Source organism: Tamandua tetradactyla, chromosome 20 (assembly GCF_023851605.1).
Source record: "Tamandua tetradactyla isolate mTamTet1 chromosome 20, mTamTet1.pri, whole genome shotgun sequence".
NCBI classification, from domain to species: Eukaryota; Metazoa; Chordata; class Mammalia; order Pilosa; family Myrmecophagidae; genus Tamandua; species Tamandua tetradactyla.
Window position 1 is genome coordinate 13763420 of NC_135346.1, and position 22887 is coordinate 13786306.

The following is a 22887-nucleotide window of genomic DNA, read 5'->3' on the forward strand; positions in this document are numbered from 1 at the left end:
TTTTAAAAGGACAGCGTAGTAAGTTGGTAGTTTACAATTCTAAGGCCGAGGAAATGTCTCAATTGAAATAAGTCTATAGAAATGCCCAATCAAAGGGATCCAGGGAAAGATACCTTGGTTCAAGAAGGTCGATGAAGTTCAGGATTTCTCTCTTAAGTGAGAAGGCACATGGTGAACACAGTCACAGGTTCTTTCTTGGCTGGAAGGGCACATGGCAAACAAGGCATTATCTGCTAGCTTTCTCTCCTGGCTTCCTGTTTCATGAAGCTTCCCGGGAGGCATTTCCCTTCTTCATCTCCAAAGGTCGCTGGCTAGTGGGCTCTCTGCTTCTCGTGGCTATGTCGTTCTTCTCTGGCTCTCTCTGGATCTCTTCCATTCTTCAAAATGTTTCCTCTTTTATAGGACTCCAGAAACTTATCAAGACCCACCCAAATGGGTGGAGATACATCATCACCCAATCCAGTTTAACAATCACTCTTGATTAAATCACATCTCCAGGGAGATTATCTAAATACAGATTCAAACATAACAGTATTGAATAGGGATTATTCTGCCTTTACAAAATGGGATTTAGATTAAAACATGGCTTTTCTAGGGGATATATATCCTTTCAAACCAGCACAGGGAGGGAGGGAGTATAAGGAAATAGGTAAAAGGTTTCTCTTTTAGGTAAACATTCCCATTTTATGATATTATTCTCTACTTGATTCACCTTCCCTAATTTTAGATCTTTAGCAGGCAGTTCATCCAGCCTTTAATGAGAAAGTCTGGCAGACTAGGATAATATACTTGCGAGGCAAAAGAGGAGTCTGGATGACCAGTTAGGAATAGTCATAATATGTTATATTGACCACCATAAATTGTATTTGATCATCTTGTATGTTGAAACTTAAGTTTTAGACCTGTCTTTTCCAAAAGATTATTAGAGAGAGGTTGTATATAATAATTGATGATGTCAGTCCTAGAGTCCAGCTGCTTAAGTTCACTGCTCGTTAGATGAATGACTTTGTGTTTGTGTGTGTGTTTGGAGGATAATGATAATGCTCATGTCTTAGGATATTAGAGAAAGCTAAATGGATACTACATATGATTTGTTTAGAAGTATTTCCAGCATACTGAGCATTTAATAGATTTTAGTTATAATATTTATCTTTGCCAATCAGGAAATTAGTATAATAGATATATTTCTTTCTTTTTTAAATTAAAAAAAAAGCTTATAGCAAATTACTTAAGCAATTCATGTCACACTGAAAAATCAGAAAATATAACAAAGAAAAGGATTTTATAGACTACCCAAAGATTAGTAACACCTTGTTATTTGTAAATGGATATTTAAAGTTTATGACAATTTAATTAGTTTTTAAAATTTCTCTTTGTAATTTATTAATAATAGGAAATACACTTGACCCCATCCACTGACTTCTATAAGAAATTAGCATTGGACTGTTCTGGTCAGCAGGTAGCTGTGGACTTATTCCTTCTCAGTGGACAGTATTCTGATTTAGCTTCTCTGGGTAAGATCTTCCTAATGATTATTTTTCCCAAATGAATAGTAAAATGAAATTTATATAATGTTGTTCTTGGTAGAGGAAAAAGTAAACAAATTTTTATTATCTTAAGAGAGTTTATCAGTTGGTTCAATCTATTATAAATTTATAGTCTTCTACTCTAAACATTTAGTAACAGAGAAATAGCTGTACTACTATTTAAAGAGTGAAATATTCTTTTTGACAGTACCTTAGAAACTTAAGGAAGAATTGGTTCAAATCCCTGTGTTTATTTTTGGTCTAGTAATAGTAGTTAACAGCACATTATAAAAGGAGTATGCGTTTTCTTTCAGGTTGTATTTCTCGGTATTCAGCAGGTAGTGTCTATTACTATCCCTCTTACCACCACCAGCACAACCCAGTCCAAGTGCAGAAGTTACAGAAAGAACTGCATAGATACCTCACACGGAAGATTGGTTTTGAGGCAGTCATGAGAATTCGATGCACCAAAGGTAGGGTACACTGTTTTTTGTATTTTTAAGATATATAAATATTGTGTTTGATACCAATAAATACACCTCTTTTCATCTAGTGTTACAAGATTTGCTCCTGTAAGATATTTTGCTGACTTTGATGGAATACATAATTAAGAGTAGAGAAGAAATACTCTGAAAAATAAGGATACACTAAAAACCACTATATCTGCATTTTAAAAGTATGAATTTTATAGTATGTGAATTATATATCAATTCAAAAGAAAAAGGGATAATGTCTTCAATGAAAATAAAGCATGTTACTAATGGATTTTATTGCATTTATTGAACAGTGATAGTGGGAGTTGTTTTAGTTTGTGCTCTTCTTACCCTGAGCCTCTACTAAAACAATGTTTGGAACAGACTATTTCCAAATGCTTATGCCTAATTTGTTTTATAGGATAAATGTTAAGATCAGAATCCATTCACCTCTCCACTTTATGTTGAAATCTGTTGTTCAAACCATGTGCCATGCATATGTAGTCCTCTACTGCCTGTCACTGTAATTAAAAGAAAAAAAAAATGGTTGAGTAAAACAAATGAAAATACATGTCTTCTCTTATATAAGGTATCAAACATTAGAAGAGTGCCACATCTCCAAACAACTTACAGGCTAGTATCACCTATAACTAGTCATTCCCCACAAATACTTTCTGGGTTTTTTGTTTTTTTAAAATAGCAGCTTTCCTCAGATAAAATTCGCATACCTTTCAATTCATATTTAAAATGTAAATTCAGTGGTTTTTAATATATTCACCACAACATCACAATACCAATTTTAGAATATTTTTATCCCCACAAAAAAAGCTCTACTGTTAGCAGACACTCCCCTTTCTACCCTAACTCCCCCAGTTCTAGGCAATCACCAGTATTTTCTGTCTCCATGGACTTGTGTATTTTGGACACTTCATATTAATAGAATCATACAATATGTGGCCCTTCATCACTGCTTTCTTTTGCTGATCGCATTTTCTAAGGCTCATCCGTGCTGTAGCATTTATCTTTTTTATTGCCACATAATATCCATTGTATGGATATACCTCATTAGTTTATCCATTCATTCATGATAGACATTTGAGTTGTTTCTACTTTTAGGATTATTGAATTATGCTGCTATGAGCTTTCATGTATAATTTTTTGTGTGGGCATGTTTTCATTACTCTCAGATAAATATCTAGAGTATATGCCTATATCATACAGTAATTAAATGTTTACCTTTTTTGAGGTGCTACCAGACTCTTTTCCAAAGAAACTGCAACATTTTACAATCCCACCAGTGATATATGGGTTCCAGTTTCTCCATATCCTTGTCAACTCATGTTATTATTATTTTTTAATTCTTTTTTTTTTATTGTGAAAGATAACTATAACTGATATACAAAAAAGCAATATATTTCAAAGCACATCACAGCAATTAGTTGTAGAACAGATTTCAGAGTTGGGTATGGGTTACAATTCCAATTTTTTATTTCTAGTTCTCTAAGATAGTGGCGACTAAAAGAAATATCAATATAATGATTAAGCAATCATAATCATTTGTTAAACCCTACCTTCTCTGTATCATTCCACCATCACCTTTGATCATTCTCCTACTCGTTAAGTGTATTTTTACTTTTTCATGTAGGCTGTCGATAATACGGGATGGGGGATGGAACTAGTTAATGTTCTGGAGAGGCTAGCCCCTCTGCATTTCAGGACTTATCTGGTCCATGGACCTATCTGGAGGTTGTAGGTTTCTGGAAAGTTACCCTAGTGCATAGAACCTTTGTAAAATCTTATATAATGCCCTAGGTGTTCTTTAGATTGACAGGTTCTGTTATTTTTATTATAACCATTCCCAGTGGGTGTGAGATATGGTATCAAATTGTGGTTTTGAATTGCATTTTGTAATAAACAATAATGTTGAGCCTCTTTCCATGTGTTTATTGGCCACATGTATACTTTTTGGAGAAACAGCTGTTCAGATCCCTTGCCCATTTTAAAATTTAGGTTTTCTTTATTACTGAGTTGTTAAAGTTATTTATGCATTCTTCATATACATTCCTTATTAAGTGATTTGCAAAAATTTCCTCCCTTCCTATGATTGTCTTTTCACTCTATTAATGGTGTTCCTTGAAACACAAAAGTTATTGATAATTAATTTTTTTATTTTTAATTTTTAAAAATTTTTATTGATGAAACAACATGCAAGCACATACATTCTTAACATACAAACATTCCATACATGGTGTGCGGTCAGTGGCTCACAATATCATCACATCGTTGTATATTCATCACTATGATCATTTTCTAGAACATTTGCATCACTGCAGAAAAAGAAATAAAAAGAAAAAAGAGAAAAACTTATACATACCATATCCCTTACCCCGCCCTCTCATTGACTACTAGTATTTCCATCTACCCAATATATATATTTTTTAATTTTAACATTTGTTCCCCCTATTATTTATTTATTTTTAATCCATATGTTTTACTCATCTGACCATACCATAGGTAAAAGGAGCATCAGACACAAGGTTTTCACAATCACAGTACAAAAGCTGTGTCATTATGTAATCATCTTCAAGAAACATGGCAACAGGAACACAGCTCTACAGTTTCAGGCACTTCCTCTAGGCCTAATACACCTTAAACTAAAAAAGGGATCTCTGTATAATGTATAGGAATAACCTCCAGGATAACTTCTTGACTCTGTTTGAAATCAATCAGCCACTGAGACTTTATTTTATATTTCATTTCTCTCTTCCCCCTTTTGGTTGAGAAGAAATACAGAATGTATAAAACCAGTTCTTGACTCTAACATCTTAAACTTTAGTTTTATTTGTCATATTTATATATATTTTTCTTGTTTCTCTTTTTACCCTTTAAATTACCATTACTTGTATACTTCAATTCTGTGCTCTCTCCTCCAGACCTCCCCCTCCCGTTGTTGTTGTTCTTTTTTCTTCAGCTGCTAGGACTCCCTTTAGTATTTCTTGTAAGTCAGGTCTCTTATTGACTAGTTCTCTCAATCTTTGTCTTTGAAGATCTTAATCTCTCCCTCAACTTTGAAGGATAACTTGACAGGATAAAGAATTCTTGGCTGAAAGCCTTTCTTGTTTAGGATCTTAAATATATTATACCACTGCCTTCTTGTTTCCATGGTGCCTGTTGAATGGTCCAAAGTCATTCTTTTTTTTTTTTTTTTTTTTTTTTTTTTTTTTTTTTAAAGGAAAGACAGAGAGAAGGAAGGAAGGATAGAAGGAAGGAAGGAAGGAAGAAAGGGAAACATTTTTAAACATTTTCTTGTTTTATTGTATTCTGTTTCTCCGTTTTTGTTACATGGGCTGGGGCCGGGAATCGAACCGAGGTCCTCCGGCATAGCAGGCAAGCACTTTGCCCGCTGAGCCACCGCGGCCCGCCCCCAAAGTCATTCTTACGTGTTTTCCCTTGTGTGTAGTGAATGGTTTTTCTTGTGCTGCATTCAGGACTTTCTGTTTGTCTTCAGCATTTGACAGTTTGATTAGTACATGTGTTTGGAGTAGGCATGCTCAGATTTAGGCTATTAGGAGTTTGCTTGGCCTCTTTGGTTTGTGTATTTGTGTCTTTCATAAAGTTTGGGAAATTTTCACTGATTATATCTTCAACTAACTTTCCCAGCCCTTTGCTTTTCTCTTTCTACGACACCAGTGCTTCTTATATTTGTGCACCTCTTGTGGTCTGTCATTTCCCTGCAGTCCAATTGCATTTTTCCTGCCTTTCTTACCATTTGTTCTTTTTTTGCATTCTAGTTCAATTGCTCTGTCTTCTAGCTCACCTATTCTTTCTTTAGCTTCTTCAAATCTGCTATCATGTGTCTCTAGTATATTTCCAATTTGGTGTACTGTATCTTTCAATTCTGTGAGATCTCCCATTTCTTTCTGTTTAATCTTTCTCATTCTTCTATATGCTGTTCTGGTGTCTTCCTGATTTCCTTTATTTTTTTGTAAATATCTTTGAGTAGTTGTTCCATATTCTGTGTCCCCACTGGAGTTTTGATTTGATCATTTGGCTGGGCCATTTCTGCTTGGATCTTTTTTTTTTTTTAATGTATTTATTAATTAAAAAAATAAACAAAATAAAACAACATAATCAGTAATTCACAATATCATCACTTAGTTGCATATTCATCACTTCTTAAAACATTTGCATTAATTCAGAAAAAGAAAAAAAAGACAATAGAAAAAGAAATAAAACGAACACAGGAAAGGAAAAAAAAAGATTATAGCTACCATACCCCTTACCCCTCGCTTTCATTGATCACTAGCATTTCAAACTAAATATATTTTAGCATTTGTTCCCCCGTTACTTATTTTTATTCCATATGTTCTACTCCTTTGTTGACAAGGTAGATAAAAGGAGCATCAGACGCAAGGTTTTCACAATCACACAGTCACATGTGAAAGCTGTATCATTATATAATCATCCTCAAGAAACATGGCTACTGGAACACAGCTCTACATTTTCAGACAGCTCTACATTTTCAGGCAGTTTCCTCCAGCCTCTCCATTACATCTTGAATAACAAGATGATATCTACTTGATGCATAAGAATAACCTCCAGGATAACCTCTCGACTCTGTTTAGAATCTGGCAGCCATTGACACTTTGTCTCATTTCCCTCTTCCCCCTTTTGGTCGAGAAGGTTTTCTCAATCCCTTGATGCTAAGTCTCAGCTCATTCTAGGGTTTTTCTCAATCCCTTGATGCCGAGTCTCCGTTCATTCCAAGATCTCTGTCCCATGTTGCCAGGAAGGTGTGCTTGGATCTTAATGTGCTTTGGGATTTTCTGTTGTGTTTGGGACATTTGTTTATCTTAATATGGTTATTTTACAAATTGATTTCACTTTTCTAAAGTTTTGTGTATACTTGGTTTTGCCGTGAAGGTTTCCTTTTTCATTTGGTTTGTCAGTTATTCTCTGCCAAACCAAGGTTATGATCTCATAAAGGGAACACAGTTCACGTTGAGTGTCTATTAGAAGCTAGGCTGGGATGCACAGATTACTCAGTAGTAGAACGGCCACTCAGCATGCAAAAGAGTGTGTGTTGCACACACACTCTCAAAAAGACAATGAGAATAAAATACAAATATGGAAAAACAACAAGAACATATAATGAAAATATGAAAAAACAGCAAGAGCAGCACAAAACATACCTCAACAATAGTAGGCCCCAGAGTCAGAAGGAGACCCCAAAATATATTGAAAATGAACTTAGACTGGTATTCACCAAAGGGAGTGAAAATTTAATGAGAAAAGAAGAAAAGAAAAATAATTAAAATAAATGAAATAAAAGAGAATGATACAAAATAATATATAAAATATGTGAAATAAACAAAAAATAAATATATATAAATAAAAACAATTATACTGCTTATAAAAAATACATAGAAATAATATATTTAAAATATAAATAAAAAGAAAGGAAAAAGAAAAAAGAATATTAGGAAAAAAAATTAAAACCTAGGTAGATAGCAAGTTAGCTTGCCCATACTTCCCCATTCTCCCCAGTAGGTGACAATCTGTAGGCACCGCCTCCCCTTAGGCTACCCTTTATCCAACTGCAGCAGCCTGCCTGCATTTACCAATTCTTGCCATCAGGTGGTGCAACTGAGGCATTCTTCCCTGAGTTCCACCCTTTCTCGACTGCACAGGTGGAAGATGACCTGCATGGCCTTGGCCTCCTCCTAACCCACAGTGGTCAGACTGCCATTTTGGGCCCTCTGGATTGGGGAGCCGACCAGTGCCTCTGGCATCAGCTGGTCTGCAGTGCCTAGCACCTCGCAGGCCAGTTAGACACTGCACTCGCAGGGCCAACTACTCCTGGCACCTGGCTTGGTGATCGTTCCCCTTGCTGGGAGGTTCCCACCCCCCGCAGTGAGTGATAAGGTCTGCCTCCAAGCTCCTTGTGGGTACTGTTGACTATGGACCTACATGGGGAGATTTCTCCCACAGGTAACTGGGGCAGGCTGGAGTGTAGGGACAATCACTTCCCTCCAATTACACCTATCCCAGTGCCACAGCCTACCCCTGAAGGGGGTCATGTTCAACGGACCCAGCCTGCTTTTCCCACCCCGATCCCCCTACCTCTCTCCTCCCCAAAATACCCAAGAGACCCTGTTTGTTTACTCACACCCAGGGACTGCAGTCCTGGTCATTTTCTCCCTGGCCCTTATCTTGTTTCACTGAGCAAGAGTGAACTCAATTCACTCTGTTCTGCCATCTTTCTGGAAGTCCTCCACCCCTGTCTTTTTTAATTACAAGACTTTTCCATTTCTTTTTGTGGCTGAATATTCCATTGTATGTATAGACCACATTTGCTTATCTTTTAATCTGTTGATGGGCACTTGGATTGATTCCACCTTTTGGCTATTGTGAATAATGCTATTCTGAACATTGGTGTACCAGTATATGCTTGAGTTCCTGCTTTCAGTTGTTTTGGGTACATACCTATGAGTGGAGTTGTTGGACTATATGGTAAATCTTTGTTTAACTTTTTGAGGAACAACCAGTTTTCCACAGTGGTTGTACCATTTTACAATCCTAGAAACAATGAATGATTATTCCTATTTCTCCATATCACATTCAACATTTACTATTTTCTGTGCTCTTAATAATACTCATTCTCGTGGTTGTGAAATGGTATCTCACTGTGATTTTGGTTTGCATTTCCCTAATGGCTAATGATATTTATCACCTTTTCACGTGCCTTTTGGGCATTTGTATATCATCTTTGGGGAAATGTCGATTCAAGTCCTTTTACCATTTTTAAAATCTGGTTGTTTAAGAATAAAATATTTAGAAATAAATTTAACTTAAGAGACAAAAGACCTATACAAAGAAAACTACAGGAAATTGTTCAAAGAAATCACAGAAGACCTAAATAGATGGAAGGGCATACCGAGTTCATGGATTGGAAGACTAAATATAGTTAAGATGTCAATTCTACCTAAATTGATTTACAGATTCAATGCAATACCAATTAAAATCCCAAAAACTTACTTTTCAGAAATAGAAAAACCAATAATCAAATTTATCTGGAAGGGCAGGGTGTCCCCAATAGCTAAAAGTATCGTGAGGAAAAAAAATGAAGTCGGAGGTCTCACGCTACCTGACTTTAAGATGTATTATGAAGCTACAGTGATCAGAACAGCATGATACTGCCATAAAGATAGATATATTGACCAACAGAATAGAATAGAGTGTTCAGATATAGTCCCTCTCATCTATGGACAATCGATCTTTGATAAAGCAGTCAACCCAACTCACCTGGGACAGAATAGTCTCTTCAATAAATGGTGCCTAGAGAACTGGATATCCATATGCAAAAGAATGAAAGAGGACCCATATCTCACACCCTATACGAAAGTTAACTCAAAATGGATTAAAGATCTAAACATTAGATCTAAGACCATAAAACTGTTAGAAGAAAATGTAGGAAAATATCTGATAAATCTTATACTTGGAGGCGGTTTTCTAGACCTTACACCCAAAGCAAGAGCATTGAAGAAATAAATAAATGAATGGGAACTCCTCAAAATTAAACACTTTTGCGCATCAAAGAACTTCATCAAGAAAGTAAAAAGCGGGCGGGCCATGGTGGCTCAGTAGGTAAGAGTGCTTGCCTACCATGCCCGAGGACCTGGGTTCGATTCCCAGTGCCTGCCCATGTGAAAAATAAATAAATAAATAAATAAGAAAGTAAAAAGCAGCCTACACAACGGGAGACAATATTTGGAAATGACATATAGGTAAAGGTCTAGTATGCAAAATATATAAAGAGATTGTTCAACTCAACAACAAAAAGACAGCCAACCCAATTACAAAATGGGCAAAAGACTTGAACAGACACTTCTCAGAGGAGGTAATACAAAGGCCACAGGGCACATGAAGAGATGCTCAACTTCCCTGGCTATTAGAGAAATGCAAATCAAAACCACAATGAGATATCATCTCATACCCACCAGAATGGCCATTATCAATAAAACAGAAAATGATAAGTGCTGGAGAGGATGTGGAGAAAGAGGCACACTTATCCACTGTTGGTGGGGATGTCAAATGGTACAACTGCTGTGGAAGGCAGTTTGGTGGTTCCTCAAAAAGCTAAGTATAGAATTGCTATATGACCCAGCAATACCATTGCTAGGTATCTACTGAGAGGACGTGAGGGCAAGGATACAAACGGACATTTGCACACCAATCTTTATTGCAGCATTATTTACAATTGCAAAGAAATGGAAACAACCAAAATGTCCATCAACAGACGAATGGCTAAATAAATTGTGGTGTATACATACGGTGGAATATTATGTAGCCGTAAGACAGAATAAAGTTATAAAGTATGTAGCAACATGGATGGACCCTTAAGGACATTATGCTGACTGAGATGAGCCAGAAACAAAAGGACAAATACTGCATGGTCTCACTGATATGAACTGACATTAGTGAATGAACTTGGAGAATTTCATTGGTAACAGAGACCATCAGGAGATAGAAATAGAGTAAGATATTGGGTAATTGGAGCTGAAGGGATACAGATTGTGCAACAGGACTGAATGTAAAAACTCAGAAATGGACAGCACAATACTACCTAACTGTAATAAAATTATGTTAAAACACTGAATGAAGCTGAATGTGAGAATGATAGAGGGAGGAGAGCTGGAGGCACAAATGAAATCAGAAAGAAAGCTAGACTATAAAGATTGAGATGGTATAATCTAGGAATGCCTAGAGTGTATAATGATAGTGACTAAATGTATAAATTAAAAAAAATGTTTTTGCATGAGGAAGAACAAAGGAATTTCATTACTGCAGGGTGCTGAAAATAGATGGTAATTATTATTTTCAAATTTCAACTTATATGTGAGACTAAAGCAAAAAATGTTTATTTGTTACAAAATTTATATTTTGACTAGTGCATTTCCTAATATAACTTCTGTAGACAGCTTAATTGAACACCGTAAGTACATGGAACCTTGAATAAGACATGAGATTTTGTTGATTTGTCCAGAGTGATGCCCCAATAAATCCCAGAGTGATTTGATCAGTGAATAAAAAAGTATTTGCAAAGTCCCCTTCAGGGAATGGTGAGAACGGGGGAAAATTCAACCTCCCCAGGTTGAATTCTTGATATTCTCACAAGCAGTGTAGACAACCAAATCTATAGGCTGAGCCCCTGATCTTGGGGTTTGTTCATATGAAACTTAACCCCACAAAGGATAGGTAAAGCCTACTTAAAATTAGGCCTAAGAGTCACCCCCAAGAGAACCTCTTTTGTTGCTCAGATGTGGCCTCCCTCTCCAGCCAACACAACAAGCAAACTCACCACCCTCCCCCTGTCTATGTGGGACATGACTCCCAGGGGTGTGGACCTTCCTGGCAATGTGGGACAAAAATCCTGGAATGAGCTGATAATCAGCATCATGAGATTGATAAAAACCCTAGAATGAGCTCAGACTCAGCATCAGGGGATTGAGAAAACCTTCTTGATCAAAAGGGGGAAGAATGAAATGAGACAAAGTGTCAAATGGCTGAGAGATTCCAAACAGAGTTGACAGATTATCCAGGAGGTTATTCTTACGCATTAAGTAGATATCACCTTGTTATTAAAGATGTAACGGTGAGGCTGGAGGGAACTGCCTGAAAATGTAGAGCTGTGTTCCAGTAGCCATGTTTCTTGAAGATGATTGTGTAATGATATAGCTTTCACATGTGACTGTGTGATTGTGAAAACCTTGTGTCTGACGCTCCTTTTATCTATCTACCTTGTCAACAGATGAGTAGAACATATGGAATAAAGATAAATAATAGGGGGAACAAAGGTTAAAATAAATTTAGTTTGAAATGCTAGTGATCAATCAAAGGGAGGGGTAAGGGGTATGATATGTATAATTGTTTTTTCTCTGTTTTCGTTTTATTTCTTTTTCTGAATAGATACAAATGTTCCAAGAAATGATTATGAGATGAATATGCAACTATGTGATGATATTGTGAATTACTGATTATATATGTAGAACGGAATGATCAAAATAGGAATGCTTGCATTTGGTATTTTTTGGTATTTAAAAAAATTAAATAAATAAATAAATAAAAATCTGGTTGTTTTTCTTTTAGTTGTTGGTAGAGTACCTTTTATCTTAAGTTTTTATCAAATATATAATTTGCAACCATTTTGTTCCAATTCTAGGTTATTTATTTACTTTCTTGATTATGTTCTTTGATGCACAGATTTTTGATTTTGATAAAGTCCAATTGGTCTGTTTTTTCTTTTGTTGGTTCTGTTGTATGCTTTTATTGTCATGTCTAAGAATCTGTTGCATAATACAAGTTGCTGAAAACTTTGTCCTGTTTCCTTTAAAAAGTTTTGTGATGTTTGTGTTTATATTTCGGTTCTTGATCCATTTAGACATTTTGTACATGGTATGCGGTAGAGGTCTACTTTCTTTCTTTTGCATTTGGATATTCAGTTTTCTCAGAACCATTGTTGAAGAGATTTTTTTTTCCCCATTTAATGTACTTGGCACCCTTTTTGAAAATTAGATGATTTTATATGTGAGGGTTTATTTCTAAAATCTAGGTTCTAAATTCCATTGTCTATACATCTATCCTTATAATAGTCTTACAATATTTTAATTCTGTAACTTTGCAGTAAATTTAAACTTGGGAAGTGTGAGTCCTCCAACTTTATTGTTTTTCAAGATGGTTTTGGCTTTTTGGGGCCCCATGCCGTTTCATATGAATTTGTGGGTTTTTTGGTATGCTGTATGGTGGGGATCACATTTCATTCTTTTTCCATGTGAGTAGCCTCTTAGTGCAGCATCATTTCCTTAATTTTTGTTTATTTGTTTTGTTTTTTTCATTTGTTTGCTTGTTTGTTTCTTTGGGAATTACATGGATCAGAAATCAAACCTGGGTCTCCCTCATGGCAGGTGAGAATTCTACTGCTGAACTACCCTTGCAATCCCCCATTTCATATGAATTTGATGTTGCCTTTTCCATTTCTGTGAAGAGGAGTGCCAAAATTTAATCAGGGTTGTGTTGAATGTGTAAATTGCATTGGGTGGTTTTGATCCCTTAATGTTAAGTCTTTCAGTCCATGAACATGGGATGTCTTCCTATTTAATTAGGTCGTCACTTTCTTTTAGTGATGTTTTGTAAAATGTTTGAGTTTTGTTTCTTGTTCTTTTATCCTAATACCTTGTGAACTTTTTTATTAGTTCTTTGGGCTTTTTAGTGTTTGTGTTTCAATGGACACATTTGTTATATTCTATTTTTTCAAAATTGACAGACCTCAAACACATACTTATTTCTTGTTAGCAACCATGAAAAGGAAAGGCAAAAACACATTTAAGGAAAGCAGGCATTTGCATATTATAGACAAGAGTGGGAAATTTTCCTGACATTTGATAGGCTAAACCCAATGAAAGATAAAGATCTGAGTGGTTAGAATTGTGATATAAAATAAAACCTAAGAATTCTGTCTTATCAATATTGTCAAAAAATAAAAATAAAAAGCGAATTTTTGTAGTTTTTGTCTCTACCTGCAAAAATTGTCACCCTAAAATTGTTTTTAAGACTTTTTCTACTTGACAGACAAAGGTTATTTTATGTGTCCCTCACCAAAAGAGCTTGTATGACATATGTCAGTGAATCAGTCTTTGCCCTCCTTCTGGTGTGCTTAATTGAGTAAGTTTTGTAATTAACTTGTTCAGATTTCCCATTTTATTTTTAATGTTAAATTAACTTTCCTATTAAGTACATGCTCCTGTTAAATTAAAAACAAAAACAAGATAGGAATGCAAAAAGTTTTAAAATAAAAAATCAAACTTTAGCTTTTCTGCCAGAAAGTTTCTTACATATCCTTCAAAAATTTCCTTATGTATATGCAAGCTTATATTTTTGGCTTAACTTCATATAAAAAGTTGGGATCATATTTGGCTTTTTTACCATAATATCTTAGATACCATTCCATGTTTGTATATACACTCCTACTTCCTTCTTTTCTTCCTGATTACTATTTTAACATTGTTTTTAATTTCACAAGTAAAATATATATCTTTTCCTCTTGTAAAAAATGGAAATATTATTGAAAGCCAAAATCCTAATGAGCTGGCCATGTGCATTTGCACACATTTACAAGCACTCTGTATCCATGTGCTCCCCCCCTCCCCCGTCTTAACACTGTTAACATTTTGGTGTATATCAGACTTTTTGTGCATTTTATATACTTATGCATATCTTCATGAGCAATATTTAAATAGGGCATATTTGCATAAATAACATTATATATATATTTTCACTCAATAAATCTTGAAGATCTCTTGATTGTAGTGCACACAGTTCTATCTCATTCTTTTTTACTTCTATCTAGTATTCAGTAGAATGCCCAAATCCCAATTTAGTTATTTTTGTACTGATAGACATTAAGGTTATTTCTAATTTTTTGCTCTGACAAACCATGCTGTTTATAAATTTTTGCATGTATAAATTTAGCAATTGTATAGTTATATCTATAGCATAAATTCTTAGCTATGGAATTGCTATGATAAAAACAGATTTTGGAAGTTTGACAGATATTGCCAAACTTTTCTTCAGATAGTTTTTTTTGAAATGTGTACTCCCACATTCATTGAAAAAGATATATATTACCCTTGATCTTCACTAATTGTTTTCTATCTAAAGTTTTTTGCTCTCTGCCAGTCTGATAAGTAGCCAAGAAGAAATGCAAATATCCATGTGCAGGTGCATATAAAGTATTTTGATATAAATTATTTTCTTTTCTAGGTCTTTCCATTCATACTTTCCATGGGAACTTCTTTGTTCGGTCAACAGACTTACTGTCTTTGCCCAATGTAAACCCCGATGCTGGGTATGCAGTACAAATGTCAGTAGAAGAGAATCTAACTGACACTCAGTTGGTTTCTTTTCAGTCAGCACTCTTGTATACATCCAGCAAAGGTAAGTTTTTTGATGTAGTTATGTATTCTGTGGCCTGTGATATATTCTATAGGAGGTATTCATTCCTATTAAGCCTAATCATAAGAGCTTTCTTACTACTCTTGTTAAAGCCAAGATGTTTGGCACTTATTTTTCTCAAGTGTTTTATTTATGTGTTTATATGATAAAATAGGTTCTGGTGATACAACAGTCAATAAAATTGAATTAAAAAATCTGTCTTCATAAAACTTAATTCTCGCATGGCACCCAGACAATAAATAGGATAAATAAGTAAAATAATAGAATGTTTTATAGTAATAAAAGGTAAAGAAAAAATAAAACGGAGAGGATTTGGGAGATATTCTGGGGGATAGTATGGAATATGGTACGCCTACAATAAGGACAGATGTTGAGAGGTACAGGATGAATGGAATGAACCTAGGGGACAATGTATTGTGCAGAATAAGCCAGAAACAGGGCAGTGCAACGGTGGCTCAGTGGCAGGATTCTCACCTGCCATGCTGGAGACCTGGGTTCGATTCCTGGAACCTGCCCATGCCAAAAAAAAGAGCCAGAAACAAAAGAACAGCTATGCTAAGGTCTCTCTTAAAAAATGCTTATAAGAAAATGGGAGCCTAGATTGTAAGCCTTTATAGCAGCCACACTTAGTCTGAAGTTGTAAATGTATTTCTAGATTCTGAGACACTGAGCTGTACATGTATCAGCTGGTATTCCCCTGAAACTCTGAGTAATTCTGTGTCACCAGAAATGGAGTGCTGCAGCCCTGAAAATGAGCATAGCTATATGTAATAACAAAAAGAGATTTTTTTTAACCAAAAAAAGAGATCAGGCCTCATTTAGAGTTTAAAATGAAGCTGATCTGGCTAAGTCTAAGGTAAATACAGGGTAGCAGATGATAACGTATATACTCTAGATCTTTACCTACTGTGTGAACCCAAAGGCATGGAAGTTTATTATGCCTAGAACTTAACATTTCTGTAATGCAATTTATATCAACCTGTCTGGATAGTTCATTTAAACAACCTAAACTCCTGGAATTCAGAACAGGAATAAACCTTATGTTTCTGTATAGCTTCATGTAATACCAGGACATATCTCAGACTATGATGGGTTAGTAATTTAAAAATTATTGGCAGAGTCCCTTGAGGGTCCAGGGGTGGGGGGAGAATACACACACACACATGTGAAACTATTAAACTTATCATTGGGGACTCCCAAGAAAATAAGGCAAGCCCTAGATTTTGAGGCTTTCCCATACAGAACTTATTTCTGTAGGGGAAATAAGACTACCCAGAATGAGGTCTCAGAGTTGCTCCCAGGAAGCCTCTCTGTGCTCAGATGTGGCCTCTCTCTGTATGGGCCCTAGTTCACAAGGAATTCACTACCCTCCCCCTATGTGGGACTTGACTTCAGGGGTGAAAATCTCCCTGATAATGTTGGGAGAAGCTGGATTTGCCTGGAGAAATCCCAGAGTGGGAAAGGGGCCCTGAGGAAAGGCAGGATTGACAGGGGGTGGATGGACAGGATTGGAACCTCCAGGGTACCCTATGTTGGGGGCAGGAGAGGGGCGGGGGGACAGAGTATGGATTTGGCCCTGGCTGTCCAGCATTGGGATCCACACATGCAGGTGTTTACCCCACCGCCTGTTTATATATGATTAGTCCTTTGCAAACTTAGCTCCCACTTGAGAAAATAGGATTTAACAAATGAGTATGTTAAATCACTCTATTTAAATGAGTATGCTGAATCACTCTATTAATATTCCTTCTAGCCTCCAATGTTTGGAGCAGTTCGAAGGAAAAATCTGCGATAGTGGAATGGTAGCCCATAACAAACTCTGGGATCTGTTCTGTAATTATTTGTTGAAGTATGCTTTGAAAATTAATTGCTTTTTTTCTTTCTTTGCTTTGTATATATGCTATATTTTACAATTAAAAAAAGCTAAAACAAAAAAAGATAGGGTAAGGTAATCAGTAAAAGTATCATAGAGGTGACATTTTGATAAAATTTTGAAGGAGCTCGTTGTGGAAGCTAGAATATACTTTTTAGGGATGTGACTTGTTATTCCTAATTTATATATGATTTGCGTTTTGTCCTAAGGTGACATGAAGGCAAGTTAAATATTTTTTTTAATTTTAAAGTCACCACTCTCATCCACTGTTTTATTTCCTTAAAAAAGTTTGTTTGTGGGAGTGTTTGTCTGCTTGATCTGCCCAACATATATAAAATGCCCCTCCAAAACTTATAAAAAGCATGTTATAGAGACATTTTAAAGTCTTTTAGTGTTAGGGGAGTTCAGTTTTTATATAAGGTACTATAATTAATACAACACTCCTTATATGTAGAAACAAGGTGATTTCCAGCTTTAGATACCATTTTTTTTATTTCATAAAGAACAGCTCAATCCTTTTTCAGGTCATTGATTTCACTTGTTAACTTAAAAAAAATAATATATAATTTACATTTGGTAAATTCTACCATTTTTACTTTACAGTTCTGTAGGTTTTGAAATGTGTATGTGCTAAAGCCACCACCACAATGAAGATATCAGTTCTAGCACGCTAAAATTTCCCCATACCCCTTTATAGTCAAACCCTCTCCCATCCTCAGCCCATGGCAACCATTGATGTGTTTTCTGACCTATTTTTTGCCTTTGCAAGATTGTCATAAAAATGGAATCTTATGGTTTTGCACCAATTGGAATCTTAACACCAGCCTTACTTGGTATTCTTAGGTTATTTCGTTTTTTTGTAGGTTTGTTTTGGTTTAGATTTTTCATTCAGTTGTTTCATTTCTTTTTTCTTTTAGCCATTTCAACTGATTTGTCATGGGTGTCTCTATGTGGTTTTCATTTGCAGTAACTAATGTTGAACATCTTTTCATATGCTTACATAACATTCTTATATCTTCTTTTATGTTCAGATCTTTTCCTTATTCTCAAAAATTGGGTTCTTGTTCACTTTTTTTTAAAATTGAAAAACCAAAACAATATACAAACACGAAAATTCTTAACATACAAATATTCCATGCAGGTGTACAATCAGTGACTCACAGTATCATCACATAGTAGTATATTTATCACCATGATCATTTTTTAGAACATTTGCATCACTCCAGAAAAAGAAATAAAAAGAAAAAAGGATAAACTCATACATACCATATCCCTTACCCTTACCTCTCACTGGCCTCTAGTATTTCCATCTACCCAATATATTTTATCTTGTTGATTTTTTAACTAGATACTGGTAAATACATTTCTCTTTTGTTCTTGGTCTCTTTGAAGCACATTTACACTGCTTATGCAATTTTTAGTTTTGTTGATCAAGTGTATTCTTTTTTTAAAAGTAAATGATACTTTTTATATATTCTAAAATAAGTTTTTATATAATGACAATGAAATATCCTTGTTCTTGAAATGTTGAGAAGTGCAAAAAAATAAGAAAGCAAATATCCATGTTTTTTTTCTTTTTTAATTGGAACTATGCTATGCAATTGTAAGACCTGCTTTTATTTTCAAAAACATGAATTTTAACAGTTGTGTAACACTGGATCATAATTTATTAATTTTATTTATTGTTAGATATTCAGGTTGTTTCTAAAGTTTCAGTTTTATCCTCATATACAGTTGTATAACACTGGACCATAATTTATTAATTTACTTATTGTTAGAAATTCAGGTTGTTTCTGATGTTTCGGTTTTATCCTCATATACAAATATTTCTGATGCTTTCTTGAATATGGAGTCCTAGAAATGGAAATACAGGATATAGGATTCAACTATTTAGAAAAATATTGATATTGCCAGATTGCTTTTTAGAAAGATATGAATTAAAATTCCTATCAAAAGCATGTTTTTCAAAATTTATTTTTATTTTTTTATTATGAAAAATAATATGTATACAAAGAATCAATAAATTTCAAATCACATCACAACAATTAGTTATAGAATAGATTTCAGAGTTTGGTATGGGTTATAGTTCCATAATTTTAGGTTTTTCTTCTAGCTGCTTCAAGACACTGGGGACTAAAAGATCAAAATAATAATTCGGTAGTTATACTCATTTGTTAAATCCTATCTTCTCTGTTATAACTCCACCTTCTCCTTTGATCTTTCTCCCAGTCTTTAGGGGTATTTGGATGATACCCATTCTAACTTTTTATGTTGGAAATGGCTGTTGATAATATGGAAAGGGGGAATGGAACTAGTTGATGTTCTGGAGAAACTGACCCCTCTGGATATCAGGGTTTATCTGGCCTAGGAACCCATCTGGAGGTTTTAGGTTTCTGGAAAGTAATCATAGTACATGGAACCTTTCTAGATTCTCAGATAGAGCCCTAGGTGTTCTTTAAGGTTGGCAGGAATGGTTTTGGTTGGGGTTTGGTAAACCACAATAAATAGCAATATGTAGCTGAAGCTTGCCTAAGAGTAGCCTCCTTTTGTGTGTGCGTGGGGGGTGGGGGTGGTAATAGTCGTTGCCAGTATGATATGCCAAGCATTATATCTTTTTACTTTTAGTTGTACTCATTTTTTTTGGTATTCTTTTTCTGTTTAATAATTCCAGAGATGATTCTGATGTACCCAACACATGAGAAAGGTATATGTTACACAGAGTCTAAGAATTCTTTCTCATTCTTTTATTTTTTATTTATTTATTTATTTTTGGTTGTACCATTTTGTATTTCTACAGATAAAGTATGACAGTTCCAGTTGCTCCACATTCTTTTTTTAAAAAACTTTTTTTTATTGTATAGTATAACCTATATGCAAAGCAAAGAAATAAAAATGCAATAGTTTTCAAAGCACACTTCAAAAAGTAGTTACACAATAGATCCCAGAGTTTGTCATGGGCTGCCATACGATCTCATATTTTTCCTTCTAGCTGCTCTAGAATATAGGAGGCTAGAGGGCGTAAATACTTTTTTATCATCACAATCAACTTTTTGTCGTGAACAATAACATATATACAAAAAAGCTATAAATTTCCAAGCACAGCACCAGAATTAGTTGTAGAACATATTTCAGACTTTGACATGGGTTACAATTTCACATTCAATTTTTTACTTGTAGCTGCTCTAAAATACTGGAGACTAAAAGAGATATCAGTTTAATGATTCAACATTCATATTCATTTGTTAAGTCCTATCTTCTATATATAATTCCACCATCACGTTTGATCTTTCCATACCTCTCATTGGGGTTGTTTGGGCTATGGCAATTCTAAATTTTTGATATTGAAAGGGTCTGTCACTGATATGGAGCAGGAGATGAAACTATCTAATGTTCTGAAGACGCTGGGCTAGGTTTCAGGACTTATCTGACCAGGGACCTCTGGAGTTTGTAGGTTTCTGGCAAGTTACTCCAGCACCTGGAACCCTTGTGACATCTTATAAATTGCCCTAGGTGTTCTTTGAGATTGGCTGGCATGGTCCTGGTTGGGGGTTGGCAGGTTATGATGCTCATTGTTTTTTTTATACAGAATAGAAGTTATATAAAAAGAATATTATACTTTTGGACAGTTATTAATTCTCTTTAAAAGTAGTTTGTATGAACGCATATATATTTCATTATTCTTCGTGTATCAGTTCAAATTGTAGTCGTGGGAGTCATCTCTGGTTTTAATGCCTGTTTGTTTTGTTCTTTTTCTTTGGTTTTAGGGTCTTGTTTATTAGAAATTTTGGGAGGTCGATTTGTGATAAAGCAGGTTTCCTGTATTTATCAATTTTTGTTGTTGTGGCTAATTGCCAAAGAAAAGCACTGTAACTGTTGATTTAGTCTATGTCTTTTAAATCTTCTTTTCTATGATTAAAGAGAAAATTAAGTTTTTTGGACTTTAAATGTCAAAACAGGCTATAGAACACATGTTGAAATAGTGATGCCTTAATGGTCACTATGGTAGCAGAACATTGTGAACATAATTAACAGCACTGAAATGTGGTTAAAATGGAGAATGTTAGGTTGTATATATAGTAACAGAATTTTTTTAAAAATCCATGGAGCTATGCTACACAAACTGTGAACCCTATGTTAAAACATGAGTATAGTTAATAGTACAGTTATAAAAATGTGCTTTCATCAATTGTAAGAAATGTTGCACACCAATGCAAAGTGTTAATAATAAGGTGGTATATGAGAATCCTGTATTTTATATGTGATTGTTCTGTAAACCTACAACTTTTCTTATAAAGAGTAAAAAAATAATGATTTATTATACCATATGTATTAACTCAAAATTTTTATTACAAAAAGAATTAAAATAACCAGCAAGATCAGAAAAGAGATTTTTTAAAGAAACCTAGCATATCACTATAATTTGAGTATAATCCGTTTCCTTTATAGTAATAATCTGAACAAAAGAAATAAAATTTCATAGTTTTCACTATATTTCACCAAGTGATGCTTCATCTGCTTACCATGTAACCCCATGTGGTTCTAAATTGAAAAGAAATCATTTTTCCCAAGTGACTTTTATATAATTGTCCATTGCATCTTTGTGTGGTTTTTTTTTTGAAGGTGAACGAAGAATTCGTGTTCATACTTTGTGTTTGCCAGTAGTTTCAACTCTAAATGAAGTCTTTCTTGGAGCTGATGTTCAGGCAATTTCAGGATTATTAGCCAATATGGGTAAGAATTGCTAATACCTGTTGTAAAATTTTTTTAGGGCAATAAAGTTATTTAATTACCATCTGAATATTTACTGCACCGAAGGACAGTATGATCAGATTTTAGAGAAAACTGTGAATATATGTTCATCACTATGAATGTAATATCCATATTCTGATTTCTTTTGAGAACAGTATGCCATTTAAAAATGTTATTGCTTGTAGGAATAGAATGTATTGTTTCTTCTATTGAGATTGTCTGCAACACAACAAATGGAAACAACTTTCTGAATCTTACATGGATGTCGATTCCATATTCATGACCTGCCACTTGGTATCACATGAAATAGTAAGCTAGTTTTACACCAATTTCAAGTCAGAATTTTTATGAAGGAAAAAGAATCTAACATGTCTATTTAGTGTCATTACATATTCTCAGAAAGCAAGTTCGGAAAAATTAAAAATGATTTACAAAAGGCACTGACACATTGATTACAGTTTTTAATTTTTAATTGAACACTGAAAATATTCTGAAGAATACAGTTTATTTAAGGTCACTCTCTAACATCCAGGGGAAAAATAAGCCTTAAAAAGATTATTTAATGTAATCCTGGTAAGGTAATAGTATAGTGATGATATTCCCCCCTCTTCATACACTTAGTATGTAAAGGCCCTCCATAAGATTACTAAGGTTAAAGGTTAAACAACACTACAGATAACCAAATCAGTACTCAAACAAAAATCCATCTCTAATTTCTGCAGCATAATGTAATATTCTTCTGAAAGGTAAATCTCAACTGATGTTAATTCTAAAATATGAGATTCATTTATCATTTAATATATCATTTAATCATTTATCTTCAGGGAATCATCAGAATAAATTTCAAAATGAGGGATTATTTTCATTTCATATAACTACATTGGCAACTAAAGGAGACTGTGAAAGTGCAATGTTGTAAATATTTTCCAAGTAATAACATTAGACAAATCCACAGTTTTATTTTCCTATAAGTAATTAGCTTTAAGCATTTCAATATTTTGCATCCTATGGGTGACTGAGCGAAAGTGTCTGATGCAGATGGCAGTCAGTGTTACTGTGACCCATAGCAAGAAAGAATTTTTTCCTAGTATGTGCCTTTGTATTGTATACATGTGTGTGTCAGTTGTTTTAAATAAATGCCCTTTTTTATTGTTTAAACAGCTTTACTGAGATATAATATACATATCATAACATTTCTTTTAAGTATACACTTCCATTAATTTTAGTATATTTACAGAGTTGTTGAACTGTCACA

At 34.5% G+C, this 22887-nt stretch overlaps 1 protein-coding gene across 4 annotated transcripts in view; it reads left to right on the forward strand.

Moving 5' to 3' along the window:
- The window catches only part of SEC24A (SEC24 homolog A, COPII component), a 114024-nt gene that overhangs the window by 66660 nt on the left and 24477 nt on the right, over positions 1–22887 (forward strand). For all 4 annotated transcript variants that reach the window (XM_077138486.1, XM_077138485.1, XM_077138488.1 and 1 more), the window contains 4 exons: positions 1394–1514; positions 1841–1999; positions 14819–14992; positions 21504–21614. In XM_077138486.1, coding sequence (XP_076994601.1) covers positions 1394–1514; positions 1841–1999; positions 14819–14992; positions 21504–21614 — 565 coding nt within the window. The remainder of the gene's footprint in view (positions 1–1393; positions 1515–1840; positions 2000–14818; positions 14993–21503; positions 21615–22887) is intronic.